General features: G+C 39.0%; 1 protein-coding gene across 11 annotated transcripts in view; it reads left to right on the top strand.

Moving 5' to 3' along the window:
* CAST (calpastatin) overlaps positions 1 to 22,313 on the top strand; it is a 101,058-nt gene extending 78,745 nt beyond the window's left edge. For all 11 annotated transcript variants that reach the window (XM_081131580.1, XM_081131574.1, XM_081131581.1 and 8 more), the window contains 11 exons: positions 356 to 439; positions 2,491 to 2,544; positions 2,717 to 2,788; positions 4,443 to 4,541; positions 7,609 to 7,713; positions 8,954 to 9,046; positions 10,354 to 10,389; positions 10,760 to 10,852; positions 12,155 to 12,226; positions 19,794 to 19,859; positions 20,765 to 22,313. In XM_081131580.1, coding sequence (XP_080987706.1) covers positions 356 to 439; positions 2,491 to 2,544; positions 2,717 to 2,788; positions 4,443 to 4,541; positions 7,609 to 7,713; positions 8,954 to 9,046; positions 10,354 to 10,389; positions 10,760 to 10,852; positions 12,155 to 12,226; positions 19,794 to 19,844 — 759 coding nt within the window. In that variant the 3' untranslated portion in view covers positions 19,845 to 19,859; positions 20,765 to 22,313. The remainder of the gene's footprint in view (positions 1 to 355; positions 440 to 2,490; positions 2,545 to 2,716; positions 2,789 to 4,442; positions 4,542 to 7,608; positions 7,714 to 8,953; positions 9,047 to 10,353; positions 10,390 to 10,759; positions 10,853 to 12,154; positions 12,227 to 19,793; positions 19,860 to 20,764) is intronic.
* Positions 22,314 to 22,343: the final 30 nt, after the last annotated feature.

Below are 22,343 nucleotides of genomic sequence, written 5' to 3'. Positions count from 1 at the left end.
GAGCGAGCATCAGGTGTGAGCACAGCCGTGGGGGGACAGCATGCACGTGTCCGAGTCCTGGGCCTCACCTTGGCCACCTGCGTTCCTGTTGCTGAGGACTCGGGAGAGACGTGGCAGTTGCCTGCTGCTGCTCAGGACTTCCTTGTAGCCCCACAGGCCTAGTGGTGGGGTGTGAGCCCGCTAACCTGGATACAGTGTTAGAGATTAAGGTGCTGTAGGTACTCGACACCTGTGGTCATAGGTACATGCTAACCCAGCGGTGGCTACAGTCACCACAGCTTCAGTCGTTCAGGCGTCCACTCTATGGAGAAAAGCTGCATTGACTAACAATGGAGGTGGTATCCTCTCTGTCTAGGAGAAAGCCAAAGAAGAGGACCGTGAAAAGCTCGGTGAAGAAGAGGAAACAATTCCTCCTGACTACAGGCTGGAAGAGGTCAAGGTAAATCGGCTGCGGTATTTTTCTTCTGTATTTTAATGCACACTGAATTCCATATTTCCAACACCAAATAGTATTAGTCCACTAATATCCCTTTAGTGTACCAGATATGACGCTAAGATATTCCTAACTGGCCACCTAGCCCTCCCTGCAGTGAAAGAAATCGAATATCTAAGCTACCTAATTTTTCCTGTCTAATGCATGGTATGTTACAACAGCAGAAATTAGAAAACTTAGAAAACCTTCGTATAGATAGGAAAAGGAAGAACAGTTGTTTCCTATGAGGAAAAATTTGCAACTTTTAGATACAGATATCTAAATGTCTAAAAATCAGAGCGCCATTTCTTTATTTTGAATGTACAGATTGTTTAGAACAAGTGTCGCGGGGGAGACCCCACTGTGAACCTTGAGGTTGAAGCACAGCCACTTGAACAGGGACCGATGCGTGGACAGTAGAACAAATGTCAGCCGTCTTCTTCATAATGTGCCATTTCTTAAGAGGGTATCCAACTAAGCTTCATTAACAACTCAGGAAGACCGATACTCCCCTTACGCACCCATGTGCACTAGTCCATTGGTCTGGCAAAGATGGGAGCTGTATTGAGCTCTCCCAGGTTGAGTTTATTATTCTGCTTGCTTCTGCATCTCACAGTTCAGTTGCAACCATGGCATTTCTAATAATATGGGCTTGTGTGTTTGCTGTTGCAAGGTTGTTACAGAGCTTCTTAGGGGCCACATGTTCTGTCCCTACTCACCCCCCCACACACCTATTTCATAACACAGGTAACTATTTTCTTCATCAGATGTTGGTTGTTTTCTCTCTCCCCCTTTGCTGAATTTTAGTGGCAGTTTTTAAGAAAGCGGTTGATTGGCTTAGTTTCATGCTCTTCTGGACTGGTTGATCTCACACATAATGACTTATCACTTTATAAAATTTTCATGGGGGTTGGCTTGAGCTCTTGTTTCGATCCTAATCTGCTATTTATCAGCTATGCTCACATCAGGCCTCTGCAGTGAGATTCAGCTTCCTGAGGGCAGCCCACGAGCTTCCCCTTCCAGACACGGGGGATCAGTCTGTGTGTGCAGTGGGCGTGCCCCCGATGGTCCCCTGTGCCACTCGGGAAATTTGCTGCCTTTGCAGCTAAGGGATGGTGGAGAACAAGCCCAGGTTCTGCTTTCCCTCCCGACTGAAGAATAAATAGAAGGTACCAGTGAAGCTGCAGAGATGGAAAAGGGCAAAGGAGTTTGTCAGTCCAGGGGAAACAGGCAATGCTCGACACCACTGCACCTTTTCACATTTTAAATAAAACAAAAATCACCTTGGCCAGTCTATCAGGAGAAGTATGTATGTAGCCTTGCACTTGTTTTTGTGTATGTGGATAAATGGGATTTACCATTTATTTATAAATCTTCTTTCACTAAAGAGTCACAACAGCTTTATTAATTGTCCTGTGACTCAGACATGAGTGGACCCTAGAGTCATTAGAAGCTTGGCATCATCTCAGCCATAAGTTTCAGAGCATCCCACCCACAGGATGAGCTCCCAGGGGCAGGGGCTTGGTCTGTGCTAGTTCCTGTGGTATTCCCAGTATTTACTTGCAGGGCTGGGCACGTAATCAGTGTGTGTTAATTGGACGTGTTGCCTGTAGCATTAACCTGCTTTTTCCAAGCAACTTCTGCAAAGCCCCCCAACCCCTGGGCTCATTCCCTGTGCTCCCACAGTGTCCTGCGGGTGCCCTGTCACCACGCCATGTGCCACACTACATGAACTGTTCACTTTTTTCCTGGCACTAGTTTGTGGGCACCTGAGGTCATAGGTCAGGCCCAATCTACTTTGTAGCCCTTGTGTCTAGGGAATGTCTGGTATATGTGAGCTGTTTGTTACCATGAACTAATTATGGCATAGTCTCTGGTGAGAGAGTCTGTTTCCTGAACTGATGAATCTAATTGATAATGTACAGCAGCATCTTGTATAACCTGATAATGTTTACAGGGGCTCATATTTAGGATGAATGTGAAATGACTCAGTGCCATGTTTTTCTCCCCCTGGACAGGACAAAGATGGAAAACCACTCCTGCCTAAAGAGTCCAAGAAGGAATCGCTTCTAGTAAGCAAGCCAGTTTTCTCTGAGTATATCATTCTCTTTGAATTACAGTCCCTGATTATAATTCAGGAAGGGCATAGCTTTCTTTTTAATGAGTTGATCAGCTTATGAACAGTAACATCACTTTGAAGAGGAGACAAATGAGGTGTGTGATACATGTCCTCTGTTCTTGCAGCCCTTGAGTGAAGACTTACTCCTTGATGCCTTGTCTAAGGACTTCATTGGACCCCCCGACACTTCACCGCTTGTAAGGCTGAAACTCCTGTTTTTATTTCCTTACTTTTCAAGTGGCAGGAATAAATGGAAACTCGTGACTTAGAATCTGACGTGGGAGCTGAGGAAACAATCACAAAATTAATGGCCCTCAACCCACTGTAGCCATTAAAACTGTGTTGCATCATGAAATACTAGATATTGTTCCAGCACAGTGAATATTTTCAACAGTGTAACTAATTAAACCAGTGAGCAGGTACTCTATCAAGTACACCTATGAAAAGAAAATTTAAAATTGTGTTTATCTAAAATTACTTCTTAGACAACTTTACCAGCTGATACTCTACAATTTGGTCATTTTCCAAATAACCTCCAGGGAAACTTAGCTTCCTGTGGAAGATAGTCCCTCGAAGTTTGGGAAATGCTGGGTAACAGCAGGTTTTGCAACTGTAGGATTTTCAGGACTCTTTGTTTGAGAACATATTGTAAGTCTGTTGCAGTTGCCAAATTTATTTAACTGCAGAACCTTTTTTGTGGTGTCTGGGTTTTTTAATCCTATGTGGACAGTGGCATGAAAAATATATATCAATTGAGAAAATAAGTGACAAGTAGGAAAAAAGAATGATTCCTTGGTGTTGCCTGAAGTTTTTGCTCTCACATTTGTACGTAACATTATGTATGCTATGTAAATTTCTAAGTAACACATTAGAAAATATAATTATCTAATGAGATGTCAGACTTATTTAAAGAAAACTGCAATAGAAGAAATGAATAAAAAAAGTAACATGAAATTAAAACTCGTACATCTAAGAGTTTGACTAAATGTCTTAAAAGTATGATGACAATATTTTTGTTAAAATAGCAATAAGTTATTTTATATAACTCAAAGGTATTCTGAAATATATTTGAAAAATGAAGGCATAAAAATATGAAAAAATACTGACAAGCTTTCTTATACAATAATGGTTTAAAAAATACAGTTCTGATTCAGAATGCAAAGTCACAGATCAGTGGAAAAAGAAATTGAGAAATGAACATAAATGACAGATTTAGTATATTTTTGAAATGAGAGAAGAACTCATTTCAGAAAGATTCTGGAATAATATTTAACATTAAGAAAAAAATAATAAAATTGAAACCTTATAACATTTAGCAGGTAACAGTAGAGCATCCTTATACCTAATGTATTATCAGAATGTAAAATATGTGATATATACCTAATTTAGGTGAGCAAGGCCATGGGAAACAGGCACGCACATTCACTGCTTTTCGCAGTATGAATTCCTGGCAACTTTTGAGAGGGCAGTTTGGCTGAATATAGTTAATACCATAAAAAGAACTACTACTAGAACTCTGATTCAGGGCAACTAATTACAAAGAAGAAAGCTGAAAAACTGCAATCTAAAAGTACAGTAAGAAATATGTAAATAAACCATGAAGCTCTAAGCCATTAGATTATTGAACACCCTTTAGAATAATAAATAATAGGAAGTTGTAGAAAATAATACAGTGGAGTAAGAAATAGAATAAAAATTCTTTTTAAGATTCTGTGTTACTGTGCGTTCATTTGGATCAAGAAACTTAATCACAAAACTATATTAAGAGTTGTATTCAAGTGACGGTATTGTGAAAATAATTTTGTATATAACATATTAGTGATCAAAATCTCTCTCTTTTTTTAACAAAAGCCATTTGACAATGCTAAACTCTCAGCTACTGTCTCTGAAGTGGTTTCCCAAACCCCAGCGGCAACCACCCGCTCTGCAGGCCCATCCCCTGCCACTCTGGTAAGTAGCACATTTTGTAAATATTTATTTTCACAACAGCACCAAAAAGGAGGAAAATAGGACTCCTCTTTAGAGTAAGTGGAATTAGACAAAAATTGTTAGGAAGATTGGGCACCTGCAGAAGAGATAAGACTGGTGATTTAGAGAGATGACAGAATATTGAAAATGATTACATGAAACAATATATGTGAAAATATTTTAAACATAGTTGAGAAGCTTAAATTGTTGCTTTATAGAATTGAAAGTGCAGTGTGCACTGTCTGTATATTTGAATTATTAGATTTTAAAAGTTCTTTAGCTTTCCTGATCATTTTCTCCTTTTTTTATATTTTTCTTAACACATGCTGTAAATACTATCCATTATTTAACTTTATTTTATGGAATTGGTCAGTGTTTGAGCTTCTGCCCCCCCCCCAAAACTTAACAAAACATGTCCTGGAATAGAGTTGTTTTTCCTCCCATTCACACCAGTAAAAATTTGTCATTTTCATGCTAGCAGTAGAAAAACCTCAGCATCAATACTGTTTTAATTATTTACATGTTCTGAGGCAAGACGGAGGGATCAAAGTTCTCCCAGACTTCCTTGATTAATTTTCTGTGCAGTACCAAATGTGAAGTTATCGAGGAGACCACGGCACATCAAAAGATAGAGATTGCCCTAAACCAGACCCCCATCTCCTTTGGTTGAGAAGTGCCTGGTTTGCTAGATGGAGATGAAGTAGTTTTAGTGAAGTCAGCTATGCTTCCTTTCCTTTTGATGTAGCATCAAAGCTCACTTAGTGCTGTAGTCAGAGATTCTGAATGAATTTTCATCCTGTTGGGTCAGCCTCAGGAGCATCTGAAAATATCCAGAGGCACAAATGACAAAGCCCAGACCCGGCAGGGGCAGCTCCACCATTAGCAGCTATAATTCTGAGCTCTCATGAAGCACTTAAAACTAGTAAAATGCTGTGTGTGTGTGTTTGTGACACACACATGATGAAAGCCCCTGTGCCACAGAAAGGAAGAATCATTAATAACCCAGGCTGCCGTTGACATTTCAGTTCTTAATACTCAGGTGAGAGGCTCTGCCCTGACTGAGGCTATTAGTATATATCCACAATCAAAAGCCTTTTTTTTTAAAGCAAAAAGATTCCTAATTTTATTCTTTCAATTTTTTATTTTTATTTTTCAATTACAGTTTACATTTAATATTATTTTGAATTAGTTTCAGGTGTACAGCATAGTGGTTCGATAATCATACTTTACAAAGTGTTCTCACCTCCCCCAATATTTCCAGTAGCCACTTGGCACCATATATAGTTATTAAATATTAACTTTATTCCCTATGCTGTACTTTACATCCCCATGACTATTTTGTAACTGCCAACCTGTTCTTCTCAGTTCCTTACCTTTTTCACCCAGTACCCCAATGCTCCTGCCTCCTGGCAGCCTTCAGTCTGCTCTCTGCATCTGAGTCTATTTCAATTTTGTTCATTTATTTTGTTCTTTAGATTCCACATATAAGTAAAATCATATGGCATTTGTCTTTCTCTGACTCACTTATTTCACTTAGCATAACACCCTCTAGGTCCATCCACACTCTCACAAATGGTAAGATTTTGTTCTTTTGATGGGCACTTGGGTTGCTTCCAAATCTTGGCTGTTGTACATAACACTGCAATGAACATAGATTAGTGTTTTGGGTTTGTTTTTTTGTGTTTTTTTATCTTTATTGATTTCAGATAGAGGAAGAGAGAGAGAGAGAGAGAAACATCAATGATGAGAGAGTCGTCATTGATTGGTTGCCTCCCGCACGCCCCAACTGGGGATCGAGCCCGCAACCCGGGCATGTGCCCTGACTGGGAATCGAACTGCGATCTCCTGGATCCTAGGCTGATGCTCAACCACTGAGCCACGCCCGGCCGGGCGGGTTTCTTTGGATATATACCCAGAAGTGGAATTTCCGGGTCATAAGGCAGCTCCATTTTTTATTTCTTTGATGAGGCTCCATACTGTTTTCCATAGTGGCCACACCAATCTGCATTCCCACAAGCAGTGCACAGAAGTTCACTTTTCTCCACAACCTCACTAACACTTGTTTATTGATGGAGCCATTCTGACAGGTGTGAGGTGATGTATCTCATGGTGGTTTTAACTTGCATCTCTCTGATTAGTGACAATGAGCATCCTTTCATATGTCTGTTGGCCATCTGTCCTGTTTGAAGAAGTGTCTATTCAGTTCCTCTGCCCATTTTTAATTGGATTGTTTTTTGGTTGTTGTATGAGTTCTTTATAAATTTTGGATAGTAACTCCTCTGGTTTTATCATTGGTAAATATGTTCTCCCATTTAGAAGGTTGTCTTTTTGTGTTGTTGGTTTCCTTTGCTGTGCAAAATCTTTTTAGTTTAATGTAGTCCCATTTGTTTATTTTTTTGTTTCTCTTGCCCAAGGAGATATATCATAAATATTGCTAAGAGAAATGTCAGAGATTTTACTGCGTATGTTTTCTTTTAGGATCTTTATGGTTTTGAGTCTTACATTTAAGTCTTTAGTGTAAGAAGGTGGTCTAGTTTTTTTGTTTTTTTTGCATGTATCTACCTTTCACAAGTATGTCTTAGAATGATACCTTATCAGTTTTTACATCAGAGGGTCTAGTTTTAGTTAATATTTTATTTGGAGCCATCACTAAAACTAGGTATAATTTTTATTTCAATGAATATACTTGGGAATCAATGAGTAAACTAAGCTATAATAATTCATATGAGTTTTCAAAAGCATCTTAAGACATATTTCCCAGCAAATCAGGCTAGGGAACCCCATCTTTTTAGGAGAGACCTGTTTTCTTGGAAGGTGAAAGACATCAGGGGGTAGGGCAAGGGTAGACAGGTGCTGAGAGGCCACTGAGAGCTGGAGGGCAGGGAGAGAAAACACTGAGCAAGGGTTGGCAGTCCAGTGCCTTCCACTCACCCTGTCCATCTCCCTAGTGAAAATCCTTAAGAAGTCTTAGTGGCGGTGCTGGGGCCACACTCCAACAGGTGACCTGATTTGGACAACCAGTGACTAATTCAGATTTACTTTTAAACAGAGGCACGACAAAGAAATCGATGACGCCCTGGATGAACTTTCTGACAGTCTAGGGCAAAGGGAGCCTGATCCAGATGAGGGCAAACCATTAAAGGATAAAGTCAAGGTAAAGGAAAAAAATAAATGAAAATTTCAGATTTCTTTTCATAGCATAAAATGCCCTGGACTCTCTACACAAAAAGAAAAATAACACTTCCAACTTTATCTGGAGTTAATGAACAGTTGGATAACTGTCTCATTTTTTCCCCTGGGGTCTATGTTGTATTTCTTTACTCCTCGATGAGGACTATGCTGTGTCACAGGTTCAGGCAAATGTCTTCTTTGTGGGACCAAACCTCGTTATGATGGAAGAGGACAGCTCTGCTTTGTTAATTTTTATTCTCTCCCCACATTGACTGTTCTGGGTTTTATCTGGTAGACAGCACCCGTGTGTGTGCATTTCTTAGGTTGACACATTCTGTGCATGGAGTGGCAGAGGTTTTCCCAGCAGCCTTCTCTGCTGTCATAACTAACTGCGTGCAGAGGTGTGTCTACAAAGCACAAACTGTTAACTCTCCATATTTTATACAACATGTATAAGTACTTATTTATGCTTAATATACAATATTCAACAATCCATTTAGCTTGGAACCAGGAAGTAACTGACCATCCAAATTGGTGTTCCAAAGACAAGGCATTTCAAAGACTCGTTATGTCTTGATTCTACCATTCTCATAGGAATATTGATGCAAACTTTACATGTGAGAAATAAAATTATAAAGATGCAGAAAAATAAAATGTAAAGCACCCCCTTCCTGAGCGGGGGAGTTAGTGTCACTGAGTTTGAGAGAGGCCAGCCGCGGAGCCGGGCTGTCGGTGCCGCTTACTTAACGGCAGGTATTTCCTCCCCTGCAACACAAGCAGTCAGCACATCTGTTCAGATTTGCTACGTGTCCTGGTCCTTCAGGGATGCTTATAAATAGTGGTTACCCCTCTAAATGCCAAGGTACAATGACTTGATTTTTTTAATTTGAAAAGTGAAACTCACAGAAAGATATTTTATGCTATTGGGTTTTATCTCTTTATGTGGTTTCTGAGGATAATTATTTAATCATTTCAGTTTAAAAGACAGGTAGAAAATTCACAGATGCAAACTGACATATAGAAGCACATGGATTTACTTTTTGTCATCAACTAATATAGTCTGTTCAAGTCATGCATTTTGCATTTTGTTCTCTTAAAAAATAAAAGCAGACCATATGTTTTGCCTCAGAAAAGTATAATAAATGCAGAATTCTGCATTTCAGAATGTATTCTATAAGCAAAAGAGGAAAGGAGTATTAATTGTACCCATTCAATGTTTATAGGAAAGAACTAAAGCTGAACATAGAGACAAGCTGGGAGAAAGAGATGACACTATCCCACCTGAATACAGACATCTCTTGGATAACGATGATAAGGTAAGTGGAGGTTAGATTGGATACATAAGACAAAGCTTTTTAAATATAAACCTCACTTGAAATGAATAGGAGGTGCACTTTAACAACAGCATAAAAATGTAACTTGACTGTTTTTAATGTGCCCCTGTTGAGCAGGCTGTCCGGGATTCTATTTAATATTTATTTACACCAGTATCATTTGATGTTCAGGTATGCTAGACACCATGGCATACAGAGTTGAATAATGTTCATTCACTCACTGATGCTCAACAGTTATTCTAAGGCATGTACACAGATGAATTCTTTTTACAAGAAAAGGCTATAAAAGTGAATAATGATATTTGTAATCCTAACTGAAGCAGAGCCTCTCTATTTAAGGAGCTAGCATTGGAATAATTAATAGAGGCAAATAAGTCACCTCCAAACCTGGGGTCTCCCTTTCTTCCTTCTACACCACCACCACCAGCAAGCACCGTTGAGAGTGAAGACAGGCAAAACCATATCCTCAATCACGAGTCCTATTTGTATATCTAAACATACTGTCAAGAAATTCTAGCCTTTTGCCTCTAACATGGAAGCCAGTTTTTCTTAAGTCAACTTGGCCTGTATCTCTCTCACCTATTTAGCTCCTACTTGTAAGTCAGTTAGCTGATAAATAACCCTTTCCAGGCCTGTTCATCATATATAAACAAGAAAGTCAAATTACATCCGACTTTCTGTACCGCTTCATTTGATTTAAAGGGGGTTAGCAGCTCGAGTGTCCCTCTTACAGGAATTAATTCCTGTTTAGTATTCCTCAAGATAGCAATTCTGCACCCTGCTTTGATAGTACCACCTGACCCTGCTTGGATTCGTTGGGAAATGGATTATTTAATGTCCTTGACTTATAGATGGGGAAAATCCCTGATGAGTTGTGCTCGTAATCCTGACTGAAAAACAACTAATGTCTCTGCAGACTGCTCCTCAAATCCTTCTGAGCTATAATAAGTTCCAGTAAATAAGACATAAACATAAAAACACAAGTTGCTTTTTGTAACATTTTAAATAGAATTATAACACATGATGGCAGAAAGTTCCTAAGTAATTAGTGTTTCTTTCACTTCCAGGACCAGACTCTCATTCTTGCATTTTCCCCATCGAAATCGTTACAGGGTGGTAATTAAGCAAAGCTGGTGGAGAACAGTAAGGACCTAGGTTAATCAGTGGTTGCAAATATATACTCCCCAATTCAAGTCATTGGATAGTATAGATTTATATATATACTGACTACACCTAAGTAAACCTTTACAAAAATTTATGACTTATCAATCGTCTGCTTTGCTTTTAAGGACAAACCAGTGGAGCCACCCACAAGGGAACCAAAGGTAAATACCATAGCTGCATGTTTCTATAAAAAGGTTATTTTTTTATTCTAGCTGCAACTTTGACAGTTCAGAAGTATTTATTGAATGCCTGCCCTGTGCTTGGTGTGATGCCAAGAGCATTTAAGAGTGTAGTATCTTTCTTTCATTCATCTGGTCTTCCCAAGAACCCTTCAAAATAGGCAGTTTCCTTTTCCATATTAGAAAATCAAGGCTCAGAAAATACGAAGCAACTTGCTGGCAATATTCTCCTGTTTCAGTATCTCCTTTGTAATCCATTACTTCGCTAGGAAAAGAATGATGGGGGAGAAGGCACTGTACAGCATTTCTGCCTTGGTTTCTCCCCTGATGGTTATTTCTGTTAATGTCTCAGAAACCTGCAGACGATCAAGACCCCACTGATTCCCTCTCAGAGGATTTCGACAGCTGTTCTTCAAGTACAGAGACTTCAGAGAACACAACAAGGGTACTGCGCTTTTCCATACTGACTTTCTTTGAATGTGTCTTCCTGCGCGTGTACATAAAGTGAATTGAATGATGCCCTAGGGGACTTGAAAACAGAAAAAATATAAATTCTACTACCCTGCAAACACTACTCAGTACATTTGTCGTCTTCCATCTGTCTGTATTTTACATGGTTGTACTTAGAGTCCATAAGATACATTGCTAACATTATTTCATAGGTGTTTTCCATGTTGCCTCTCTATTGCTGTCATTTTTGATTGCCACACTATATTGCTGTCCAACAATAATGCTTTGTCTGTGTTCATTTCAAATGAAAGCTGTCCCTTAGTACAACCCACCTTCCCATACCCACTGCCCTGGGGCTTCCTCTCCATCCCTGGGGGCCCAGCTCAACCGTCAGCTCTTCAGGAAGACTTCTCTTACCACTCCTCCCTTCCCAGGCCCCAGCTGGAAGCCTCTCCTTCCCTGCCATCTAGGTAACTTCTGGCCTACCTCTAGTCTCATGTGTATTACACCACCGGGTGTGTACTTTATAGTAGTGCAGTGTCTTTTACCTCCGTGCTCAGCTTTAGCAAAATGCCTGGTATATAGCAGATGCTCGAAATGTGATTATTAGTGAATGAAAAAGATAATGTGTAAATCAACAAATGTGTGGCATTTTACCTACATATTATACCCTTCCATAAATCAGAAGAAACAGTGAAATGACTGTCCTTGTTGTTTTCAGAAGAACTGTTTTAGAGGTCTCGGTTTGCTATTGCTTTGGCTGGTATTAAGCCTATCTCCCACTCACTGAATTTCCAGTCCTTCCCGTGTTGGGTGATTTAATTTCTAGTCTGCCTCCGCATCTGATTTCTCACTCCTAGAAACTCATAAATATGCCTTTTTGGTGAGTGGACTTTATTTTTATATGCGACTTACCCCAGCTGTCTGTGGTTGTCTCCATTGTTCCCTTTCTCTTCGTAACACTGAAAACAACATCCTGTTCTTATTCTGTGGCAAAGGAAAACCAATCCCAAGAGAAACGAGCTCTGTTTTGATGAGCAAAATAAGTTCTCAGTGAGTCATGCCAATTGGACCCCCATTTTCCTCATTTTTACCTCCTACCTAATCACTTCCATGTACATTCGCCATTGTTCAAAAACCTGTAACTAGAACACCCAAGGTTTTCCATTATTTAAATTGGAGCTCTCCAGGCTACTAAAACGAGTAGCCTGACTTGGTTTAACTGTAGCCAGTACTTAATTGCTAGATGGATTAACGTTAGCAATAGCCGCATTACCTTTTCTTTCCTTTGCTTTAGGACAAAGACAAGAAGACTGCTCCCAAGCCCAAAGCACCCAAGAATGGGGGGAAAGCAAAGGATTCTGCAAAGGTAAACGGAGCAGTTAAATATATTGCAAATTTGTTTAGGAATTACCTGAAGTGGCATTTATCCTTTTAGTCATTAAATTTCTGATTGGAATCTATTTAGAATAAAAATTTAAGCATTAAACACTATCCCGTAGCCTGTCTTGGTAAAGAAATGGAAGTTTTAACGACTTTTTTAAAACTAACTGATACTTTAGAAATCTAAATGAACATGCTTAACAAAATTGTTAAAACACCACCAGATTCCTATGCTGATCTGTAGAATATCACATAAAGTCCTGATGAGGCCACTGGAATTTTACGGTGTCTAAGCCATCTGTGCTGGCCTGAATCATGCCCTGTGCTTGGCCCTCTTCCCTTCCAGCCACGTTCCCCCACTGTCCGCAGACGACCTTGCCTTCTACTTCAAAGAGAAAAATCGAGGTCACCCTACAGAAAATCCCAGAGGTCCTCCTCCCACAACCCACTGACAGATCTTCCTCCCTCTCCTCACCCTTCAGCCTCTTCCGTTCTCTCAGCCGTCAATAATCCATTCTCTCCAAAACCTTCAATCTCTAGAGCCATCTCAGTTTTCTCCGCTTATAATAAATATGTTTAAGTTCCTTCCCCACTCTAAAAGCAATATTCAGACTTAATAGCCCTCTGCCTACTACCCTGTTTCCCTCCATCCTTGAAAGATCTAGGATTTCTGTTTCCTCTTCTTGAGCTCTGCCTCAGATCAGCAAGGACATGCTGGTTGCTATATCATGAATTCCTCCTTAGTTTAGTTGATCTCTCAGTAGTATGCTTTTGGGCCTTAGAATTGGTGCTGTAATGTGGTTGAGAGTTTGGGGAACGTTGGGATGGATGAATGCGTTTTGCACTTTCATGTCTTTAAGGACCCAGACGACCACTTCCAACTGAACATTCTCACTTGGATAACACATTGACAGTACAGGTTCCTATACTGCATTTCAGTAAATCTAAATTACCATCAATAGAATAAACCATTACTTTGTGTATCATTAAGGGATAAAAGTCAGTTTGATTATGATACGCTATTCATTGTAAGAACTACTGCAAATTGAGACCTTTTAAAAGGTGAGGAAACATCACCAGAGAATGTGGTTATTGTAAATTTAAGAATATAGGAGTAGTACATAGAATTAGGGAAGATCTTAGAGTTTTTGTGATCCAAAATATTAGATACCACCTGGGAGCCAAGACTATTAGTATATAATTTTTCATGTTGCTCTAGAAAGTGGACCTAAGGCTAATGAGTGGAAGCTATAGGTTCCAGTTTCTTAGAATTGGGCATTAATGGAACAGAACAGTTGGGAGATTCTCCTATTATTGAAATTATTCAAACTGTGGTCAGTAAAGGAATGGACATTGGATTAGACAACTTCTGGGTCCCTTCCAATTCTTAAACGTGTGATGCAGAGGGTTATTACTATGATCCCCTAACTATAATGAGAAATTAAAGGTACAACTTTAAAAACAATAGTCCAGCTACATCAAAACTCTTTAAAACAAGATACTTCCAATTCAAGATGGCAAAACAGTAACGGCCTTGAATGCACCTCCTTCCATGGACACATGAAATCTAGAAACTAGCTGAGTGACTCTTACTCACTGGGCAAATGAGAAAAACCCCCACATCAAAGCAGGTAGGAGAGGCTGAGGCACAATCTGGCCATAAACCTTTCCCCCAGCATGGCAACCCACAGTTGGGGGGAACTCAAAACCCAGAGCTTCTTCCTGAAGAACTAAGTTTGAAGCCTACATTTGATACCCTCACTTTTACGAACTGCACCTGAGACAAGGCCCCAAAACGTCCAGCTTTGAAAGCCAACAAGGCACATCCACAAGACCCACAAAGCTATAGTGAACTGATAAAATGGTCCTTAAAGGGCTTGCGTGCTTGGACTCAACAACCTAGCACAGAGGCAGCAGATGGAGAGGCTTCTAGACTTTATATGAAAGAAGCTTAAGTGACTTCAGTGTCAGCCTGAAGGGCAGGCATCTAGCAACACCTGGGGCCTGGCGAATTACTCACCAGTGACAGAGGCTGATAGGGTGCCGTCTTTGATCTCTCCTTCACTCCAGCCAGCAGGTGCCATCTTCGCACTTACCCACTGTTTCACTCCAGCTTGCTAGTACCTCCTGGAATGGAGTTTTCACCCTCCTCTGGTACCTCGATGTTTGCAGCTGCTCCCAGGGGACACCTCTGTATCACCTGGTTCTGGTGGCCAATGCTACTTAACCCTTGTCGTCCCATGTCACTGTAACTTGCATACTTTAAAAGCTGCTACCTGAGGGTCTGGCTTGCAGTCAGCCTGAACCCAGGTCCTGTCTGAGATCTTCCCCCCGATGGAACACTGACAGATCTCAGCACCCCCTCAATTACTGGGAGTCACTAAAACTAAATAATCTGCTTGGACAATCACAAAGATTTGAGAAACAACCAACAGCTAGGACAAGGTTGAATGATAAGCTTCATCTCCTCCACAAGGCCACTCCCTCGAGACTGAAAGAGGTGGCTGTTTTGTCTAAAGCACAGAAACCAACACAAAGTATCAGGAAAATAAAGAGGAATGTGTTCCAAACAGAACAAGATAAAACCATAGAAAAAGTCCTTTAACCAAATGGAGGTAAATGAGTTACCTGATAAAGGGTTCAGAATAATGGTCAGAAAGGTGCTCATCAAACACCATGAGAACCACAATGGAGAAAAGTGGGTGAACACAGAACTTCAACAAAGAGAAAATATAAGAAAGTACCAAATAGAAGTCACAGAGCTGAAGAATACAATAATTGAACTTAAATATACACTAGAGGGGTTCAACAGCAGACTCAAACAAAAAATGGTCAAAAGATGGCACTGGAACTCAGAGTAGTGAAAAGAAAATGAAAATAGCTTAAGGAACTTATGGGACAACATTTGCATTATAGGGGTCCCAGGAAAAGAAAGAGGCAGAAAACATATTTGAAGAGATGATGGCTGAAAACGTCCCTAACCTGGAGAAGGAAGCAAACATTCAGAGCCAGAAAGCCCAGAAAGTTCCAAATAAGATGAACCCGAAGACACCCACACTAAGACACATTATAATTAAATGTCAAAGACAAGGAGAGAATCTCAAAAGCAGTGAGAGAGAAACAACTTATGTACAAGGGGAACCCCCATAGGACTATCAGGAGATTTTTCAGCAGAAACTTTGCAGGCCAGAAGGTAATATATTAGAAGTGCTGAAGGAAAATAAAACCAAGAATACTCTACCCAGCAAAGCTGTCATTCAGAATTGAAGGAGAGAGAAAGGTTTTCCCAGACAAGCAAAAGCTAACGGAATTCATCACCACTAAACTTGCCTTGCAAGGAATGTTAAAGGGACTTCTTTAAGGTGAAATGAAAGGGTGCTAGTTAATAACAGAAAAACACATGAAAGTGCCAATCACCGGTAAAAGTATATAGTAAAATTCAGAGTAATCTAATGATGTAAAGGTGGTGGATTAATCACTTAAAACTAGTATGAGGGTTAAAACACAAAAGGTGAAAAATAAGTGTAACTACAGTAATTAAAGGATATACAATATAACAGGATGTAAAGTGTGACATCAAAAATATAAAGTGGGTTGTGGATGTAGAGCTTTGGAATGGATTCCAACGTAAGTTATCAACTTAAAACAGACTTTTATAAATATAGGTTGCTTTTTGTAAGCCTCATGGTAACCACACAGATAAATGATATAGTAGATACACAAAAGGTAAAGAGAAAGGAGTCTCAGCTTACCACTACAGAAAATCATCACGTCTTAAATGAAGAGAGCAAGAAGAGAAGAAACAGAGGACCTGTAAAAGAGCAAAAAACAGTTAACAAAATGGCCACAAGTACAACCCATCAATAATTCCTTTAAATGTAAATTCTCCTATCAAAAGACAGAGTGGCTGAATGGATAAAAAAACAAGACCCACCTATATGGTGCCTACAAGAGATTCACTTCAGATCTGAGGATACACAGACTGAAAAATGAAGGGATGGGAAGAGATATTCCCTGCAGATGGAAACCAAAAGAAATCTGGGGTAGCTATACTTAGACAAAATAAGCTTTAAAACAAAGACGGTGACTGAGAGTGATGTCAGCATCAGTTGTTCCTTTTTCCTCTCCCCTTCAATTCACAACTCTTCAGACTTTCATAACTGAGCACAGGTGACTTTGCACAGCAAACCAGGATACCTGAGGGGTCCTTCTATCTGTGCATCTGAAAATGGGTGGATTGGACCTCAGAAGGTGCAGAGCCAGGAGAATGGTGGCATAGGCAGAGGGGGTGGAGGGTGAAGGAGGTGCTTGGGATCTTCCCAGCCAAGCCTGCTGCAGCTGGAGCAACCCATTGCTCTCTTGGAGGAGAGGCTGCAGTGATGACTGGGGGAGGGGGAAGGGAAAGGGCAGAAACAGAGCTGAGGAGGACTTATTTCTGCTTGGGGATTACAGCAAGAAGTCTGCCAACAGACTTCTGGGACTCCCCAACTCGAGGATCCCCCTACCAGGCCATGGGCACACCCAAAGCCCCATGTGCTAAGCACACCTCTCTCCCCACACGGCCACCAGCCTTTTTATTCTTTTAAAGCCAGCTTGTTTTTACAGGCATGCTCCCAACTTTAGCAGCAAATCAGCTCCAGTAAGAGAAACCAAAAACTTGTGCTATACTGCCAACGTCTGGAAAAGTAAAAGTATTCTAATTGCCAGTCTGTTAAACAGAATCAAAGTAAACAAAGCATTACCTAAATAACAAAGGCGTTTGTTACTCCAGATGCGATGGCAGAGGCACATTTCATCAAACACTATGAAAAATCACAGTAATATAGTATCACAAAAAGAAAACCACAATTTTGCAGCAACTAAACTCAAAGAATAGCTCTTAGGAAGAAACTGAACAACCTATAAGAAAACTCAAGCAATTTAATGAACTCAGGAATAAAATTAATGAACAGAAGGAATACTTTATCAAAGGGATGAAAATTATAAGTAACCAAACAAAAATTCTGGAGCTAAAGAATTCAATAAATGAGGTGCAGAATGCATTAGAAAAGCATTGGAAATGGAGAGGGAAGACTGAAGTAAGATTTAGCAGTCTGGAGAATAGGAATCTACTTAGAAATGATTTGGGTGGAAGAGGAGAAGGAACTAAGACTTTTTAAAAATAAAGAAACCCTATGAGAGCTATCAGACTCCATTATAAAAACCAATGTTAAGAATAATGGGTATACCAGAAGGAAAAGAGGGCAGAGGGTTTACTTAAATAATAGCTGAGACTTCCCAAACCTGGGGGAAGAACTAGACATAAAAGCTCATGAAGCTCGTAGAACACCTTATTATCTCAATGCAAAAAGACCTTCTCCAAGACATAGTATAATGAAACTGTCAAAAGTCAATGATAAAGAATTTAAAAGATAGCCAGGGATAAAAAGAAAGTAACCTACAAAGAAATTCCCATTAAGCTATCAGCAGATTTCCCAGCAGAAACTCTACAGACCAGGAGAGAGTGGAATGACATATTCAAAGCATTGAAAAATGAAAATTGCCAGTCAAGAATACTCATTATGGCAAAGTTATCCTTCAGATATGGAGAAATAAAGCTTTTCAGACAGACAAAAGCTGAGGGCGTTCACCACTTTTCAAGAAATGCCGAAAGAGGTTCAAACTGAAAAGCAAAGAGAACAGTACACAAAACATTGATTACAGTGATATTCAGAATTAGAAAATGCTAATTAGAAAGGTGTGTTAAACAATTATAGCATAAAGGTTAAAGGAAAGAAACATTAAAAATAATTTCAGCTGCTACAATTTGTAACAAATTCACAGAGAACAGACTTGAGTGGCGAGCACACAATACAGTATACAGATGATGTATTATAAAGTTGTACACCTGAAACTTACATAATGTTATTAACCAATGTTACCCCAGTAATTTAATTTTTTTAAAAAACAACCAGTATGCTTTGGGCACAAACAGACACAGATCAATGTAACAGAATAGAGACCAGAAATAAACCCACCAATGTATGATCAATTAATTTATGGCAAAGAAGGCAAGAATATACAATAGGAAAAGGACAGTCTTTTCATTAAATACTGCTGGGTAAACTGGACAGCCATTTGCAAAAAGAAAAGGGACCACTATCTTACACCATACACAAAAATTAACTCAAAATGGATTGTAGACTTGGACCATAAAATTTCTAGGAGAAAAAACAGGCAGTAAGCTCCCTGATGGTGGTCTTGGCGATGATTTTATGTATTTGACACCAAAAGCAAAGGCAACAAAAGCAAAAATAGACAAGTGGAACTGTATCAAACTAAAAAACTTCTGCATGGCGAAGAAAACTATCAACAAATGAAGATAACCTACCGAATAGGAGAAAACATTAGCAAATCATATCTGATAAAGGATTCGTATCCAAAATACATAAAGAACTCAGCTCAGTAGCAAAAAGCAAACAATCTGATTGGCAAATGGACAAAGGATCTGAATAGACATTTTTTCAAAAACATACAGATGGCCAACAGGTACATGAAAAAGTGCTCAACATCACTAATCATAGAAATGCAAATTAAAACCACAGTGAGGTATTGGTATCGCCTTACACCTGTTACAATGGTTATTAAAAAGGCAAATAAGTGTTGGCCAGGTTATGGAGAAAAGGGAACCCTTGTACAATGTTGGTGGGAATATAAATTAGTATATCAATTTTAGAAAACAGTATGGAGGTTCCTCAAAAAATTAGAACTACCGTATGATCCAGCAATTCAACTTCTATTTATCCAAAGATAATGAAAACACTGACTCAGAAAGATATGTGCACCCCCATGCTAACTGAAGCATTATTTATAAGAGCCAAGATATGGAAACAACCTAAGTGTCCATCTATGAATGAGTGGATTTTTAAAACTGTGATGTATAGTTACACAATGGAATATTATTCAGCCATAAAAAAGAACAAAATCTTGCCATTTGTGACATGGGTGGACCCTGAAGGCATGAGGTTAAGTGAAATAAGTCAGAAAGACAAATAACATGATCTCACTTACATGTGAAATCTAAAAGTAGTTCATGCCATATCTCAAATCCATTTGCTAATTATTTAACTTCAGTTATACAAAGTATATGATCAACCTTTTCACAAAAAGCAGAAAGCATAATAACCCTTTATACTGAGTGGTTTAGCTGGCCAGCAATACTCCTCATTGCAGGGCAAGGAACCACTGCAGAATGAACGAACAGTTCCACCCAAGAACACATATTTTTTTCCTTCAATTACCTTGGTCTTCAAAAAAAAGTCTAGAGTAAAAAATTTAGAATCACTTAAGGTTATTTTTAGCTTATAAACTTGAAGGGGAAGAATTCGTAGTGTGTTGGCTAAATAAAAAAGATAATTAGAAAGAACCATCTTATTTTCCTCAACTGACTACCACCTTCTGCCCCTTTAATTCTGAGAAGCCCATCTCTTCATAAGAATCTTCTGGTTGATCAGTTTTATGATAGATACTCAATCCAGAAAAGAGCTCATTGATGGTCTTGCTTTCCCTTTTAGGCAAAGGAGGAAACTTCCAAGCCAAAAGCTGATGAAAAAAATACAAGTTAAAGTTCACACTATTTGGTAAGTTGGGTGTTTGTTATAAATGAAGGCAAGAGTACCTTCTACCAACCTATGTGTTTGTTATAGGTGAGAGAAACTAAGTCTGCTTCTTGAGTATTTCATGTTCTTTTTATATTATTGGCATGAAATGCACATTGCAAAATCTATAGAGTGATTCCCTGACAAGGGCTATTGGAATGTTAAAAAAACAATCTTCTAATAAGAGCTCTTTAAAATATTAGGCCAGGCTCTTGGAGAAAATGACCATCTAAGTCTCACTGACTCTTTGAAACCCAAATGTTCATGATTTTGCAGGTTACTGCGGCAAAGCAAAATCAGCATGTTGTATTTATTACCTCTTACAGTGAAATGCCCTTATGTTATTGATACCAACACATGGTGGGTGGGGAGAAGTGTCCCTTAGGGTCTGGTGGAAATTACAGGGTTTTTGGAACCAAGGACAAAGGAAAAGATTGACCACTTTTGTTTTACTTAGAATTAAACATAGTATTTTACTTAACTACTATTTGTGACTTACGAGCTTGTGTGGATGAGGGAATCTCTGAGATCTGTCGTGAGAGCTGGACCCGTAAGAAAAGGTCTTATTCTAAGCCATAAAAGCTTACAACTGCTTGCCAACCAAAGCCCAACGGGAATCAAAATGCCGGTTTTGGGTGAGGCTCTCTCACCGTGGTCCACTTTTAGCCCCTGTAAAGAGGGAGGTATACTGATGAGAACTGCTCTAACGATTCGCCCCAAAAATTTTTTAAAATTCTATTAATAATCCACTCTCATATCTATTATAGGAAATTCCTTCTTGTGTTACCCAATGCTTATGCTAAATGTTACATTTACTATGCCTTGTAACAAAAAAATAATTACATACCAAAGTGGTTCACAGGATTTTCTTCTTTGAATTTTTCAAGATATCTACGTATAAAATCTTCAGCTGGTGGTTGGTGACTTCTGAAGAACAAAAGGCTTTGACAACGTATTTTTCTGGGTGGCTTCTAGACGGTGATATTTGTGAAGTTTTTTGACATCCTAAACATCAGTTTGTTATTCTTTTCCCAGAAAGAATTGAATTTGTCTGGTTCACCTGTGTTATTGTACTGAGTATTGATAAACTTTGTTTTTAAAAATTGCCTTCAGTTGGGAGAAAGGAACTTTATATTTCTAAGAGATATTATTTGATAGCTTCTTAAAGCAACACACACAAAAAAGGAAAAACCTTTGCAAACTTTGCACGTTCTACACACAGTGCCTGTAAATCTCATTATTTTGTTTGCACTTAAGTTTTTGTTGTTAGCATTTGGAAAACAATGCTTTAAACATTCTTCAATGTTTTGACTTCTCATTACCCCTTTCCTCTTGGGCTTTTGAACTGTATTTGATGTTTCTTTGGGTTAATGTTCATAAGTCCAACATAAAATATTGTACATTGGGCATATATCTCCTCTTGGGCTGCTAATAATAAATTAATAGGTAACCTGGACAGACCAGGATGCAACACCCCCCCTTTTCAGGTTAAACTCTTCTTTGCCAAAGTTTAGGACTTCTGCCCCTTGTAGCTGGTGCAAAACATACTGAGACTTGAATCAAGTCAGAAGAGCAAGATACAGACTATATATATGTCACTGCATAGCAAGTTCCAAGAATAAAATCTTCTTAGAATATTCATATAGCTTGACTTCTGTTGGTTTACTGTGTTAAGCTGTGCTTTCCATTCACTCTATATAAAACCTGAGCAGCAACTGTTTGCTTAGAGCCGTTGCAACGCTAGTCTTTGTACTGTACAGCACCTAGCATTATGGAAGTTAGGTTTACCAAATACAAAACCAAACTTCTGCTTTAAAAAAAGAAATTAGAATTTGAAAAGTTGCTTTCCTTCCCCTCATAGCAACTTAAGAACTAGCCTCTGTTGTCCTACAACTTTGGTTTCCCAGATCTTTCTGAATGAATTATGAACATAGCACTAATGTCGATGAGATTCTGATAAATATTTGATCTTTACTTCCCGGTAGTGAATGCAGGAAAAGATATCAGGTACATATCATACATACACTGATTTGGAATTTGTTTCAGAGAGCACAGCTCTTCTTAGCATCTGTTTGAAGATTTTATTAGGACTTAGCTGACTTCACTAAGTATATCACCAATACTGTCTAATGTGGAGGGGAGACGCAAAAATAATAGCACTGCTTGTAATGGACATCAAATTTTGTTAATACTCTACAAATTCTCTTTAAAAATTAAGCATATACCTATGAGATTTCAAACTTAACCCACTTTAACTGCTATGTCTGTACCATCAGAGACATAGGCTTTTTTTTTTATTCTATGTCTGGGAAATATAAGCCAGTGTTATGGTGACTAAACAGACCTTTTCAAGGCACTGACAAGAAAATAAAACACATGTTTCCTTAGGGATTTTTAACTATATCTAATTCTTCCATTTGAGTATATAAAGGGGTTTGTTAAAAAAGGTAAAACCTTGGACATCGA

The sequence above is a fragment of the Miniopterus schreibersii genome, assembly GCF_964146895.1.
Source record: "Miniopterus schreibersii genome assembly, chromosome: 3".
Taxonomy (NCBI): Eukaryota; Metazoa; Chordata; class Mammalia; order Chiroptera; family Miniopteridae; genus Miniopterus; species Miniopterus schreibersii.
Note: the sequence above shows the minus strand (reverse complement) of the source record. Positions and strands in the feature narration are given on the sequence as shown.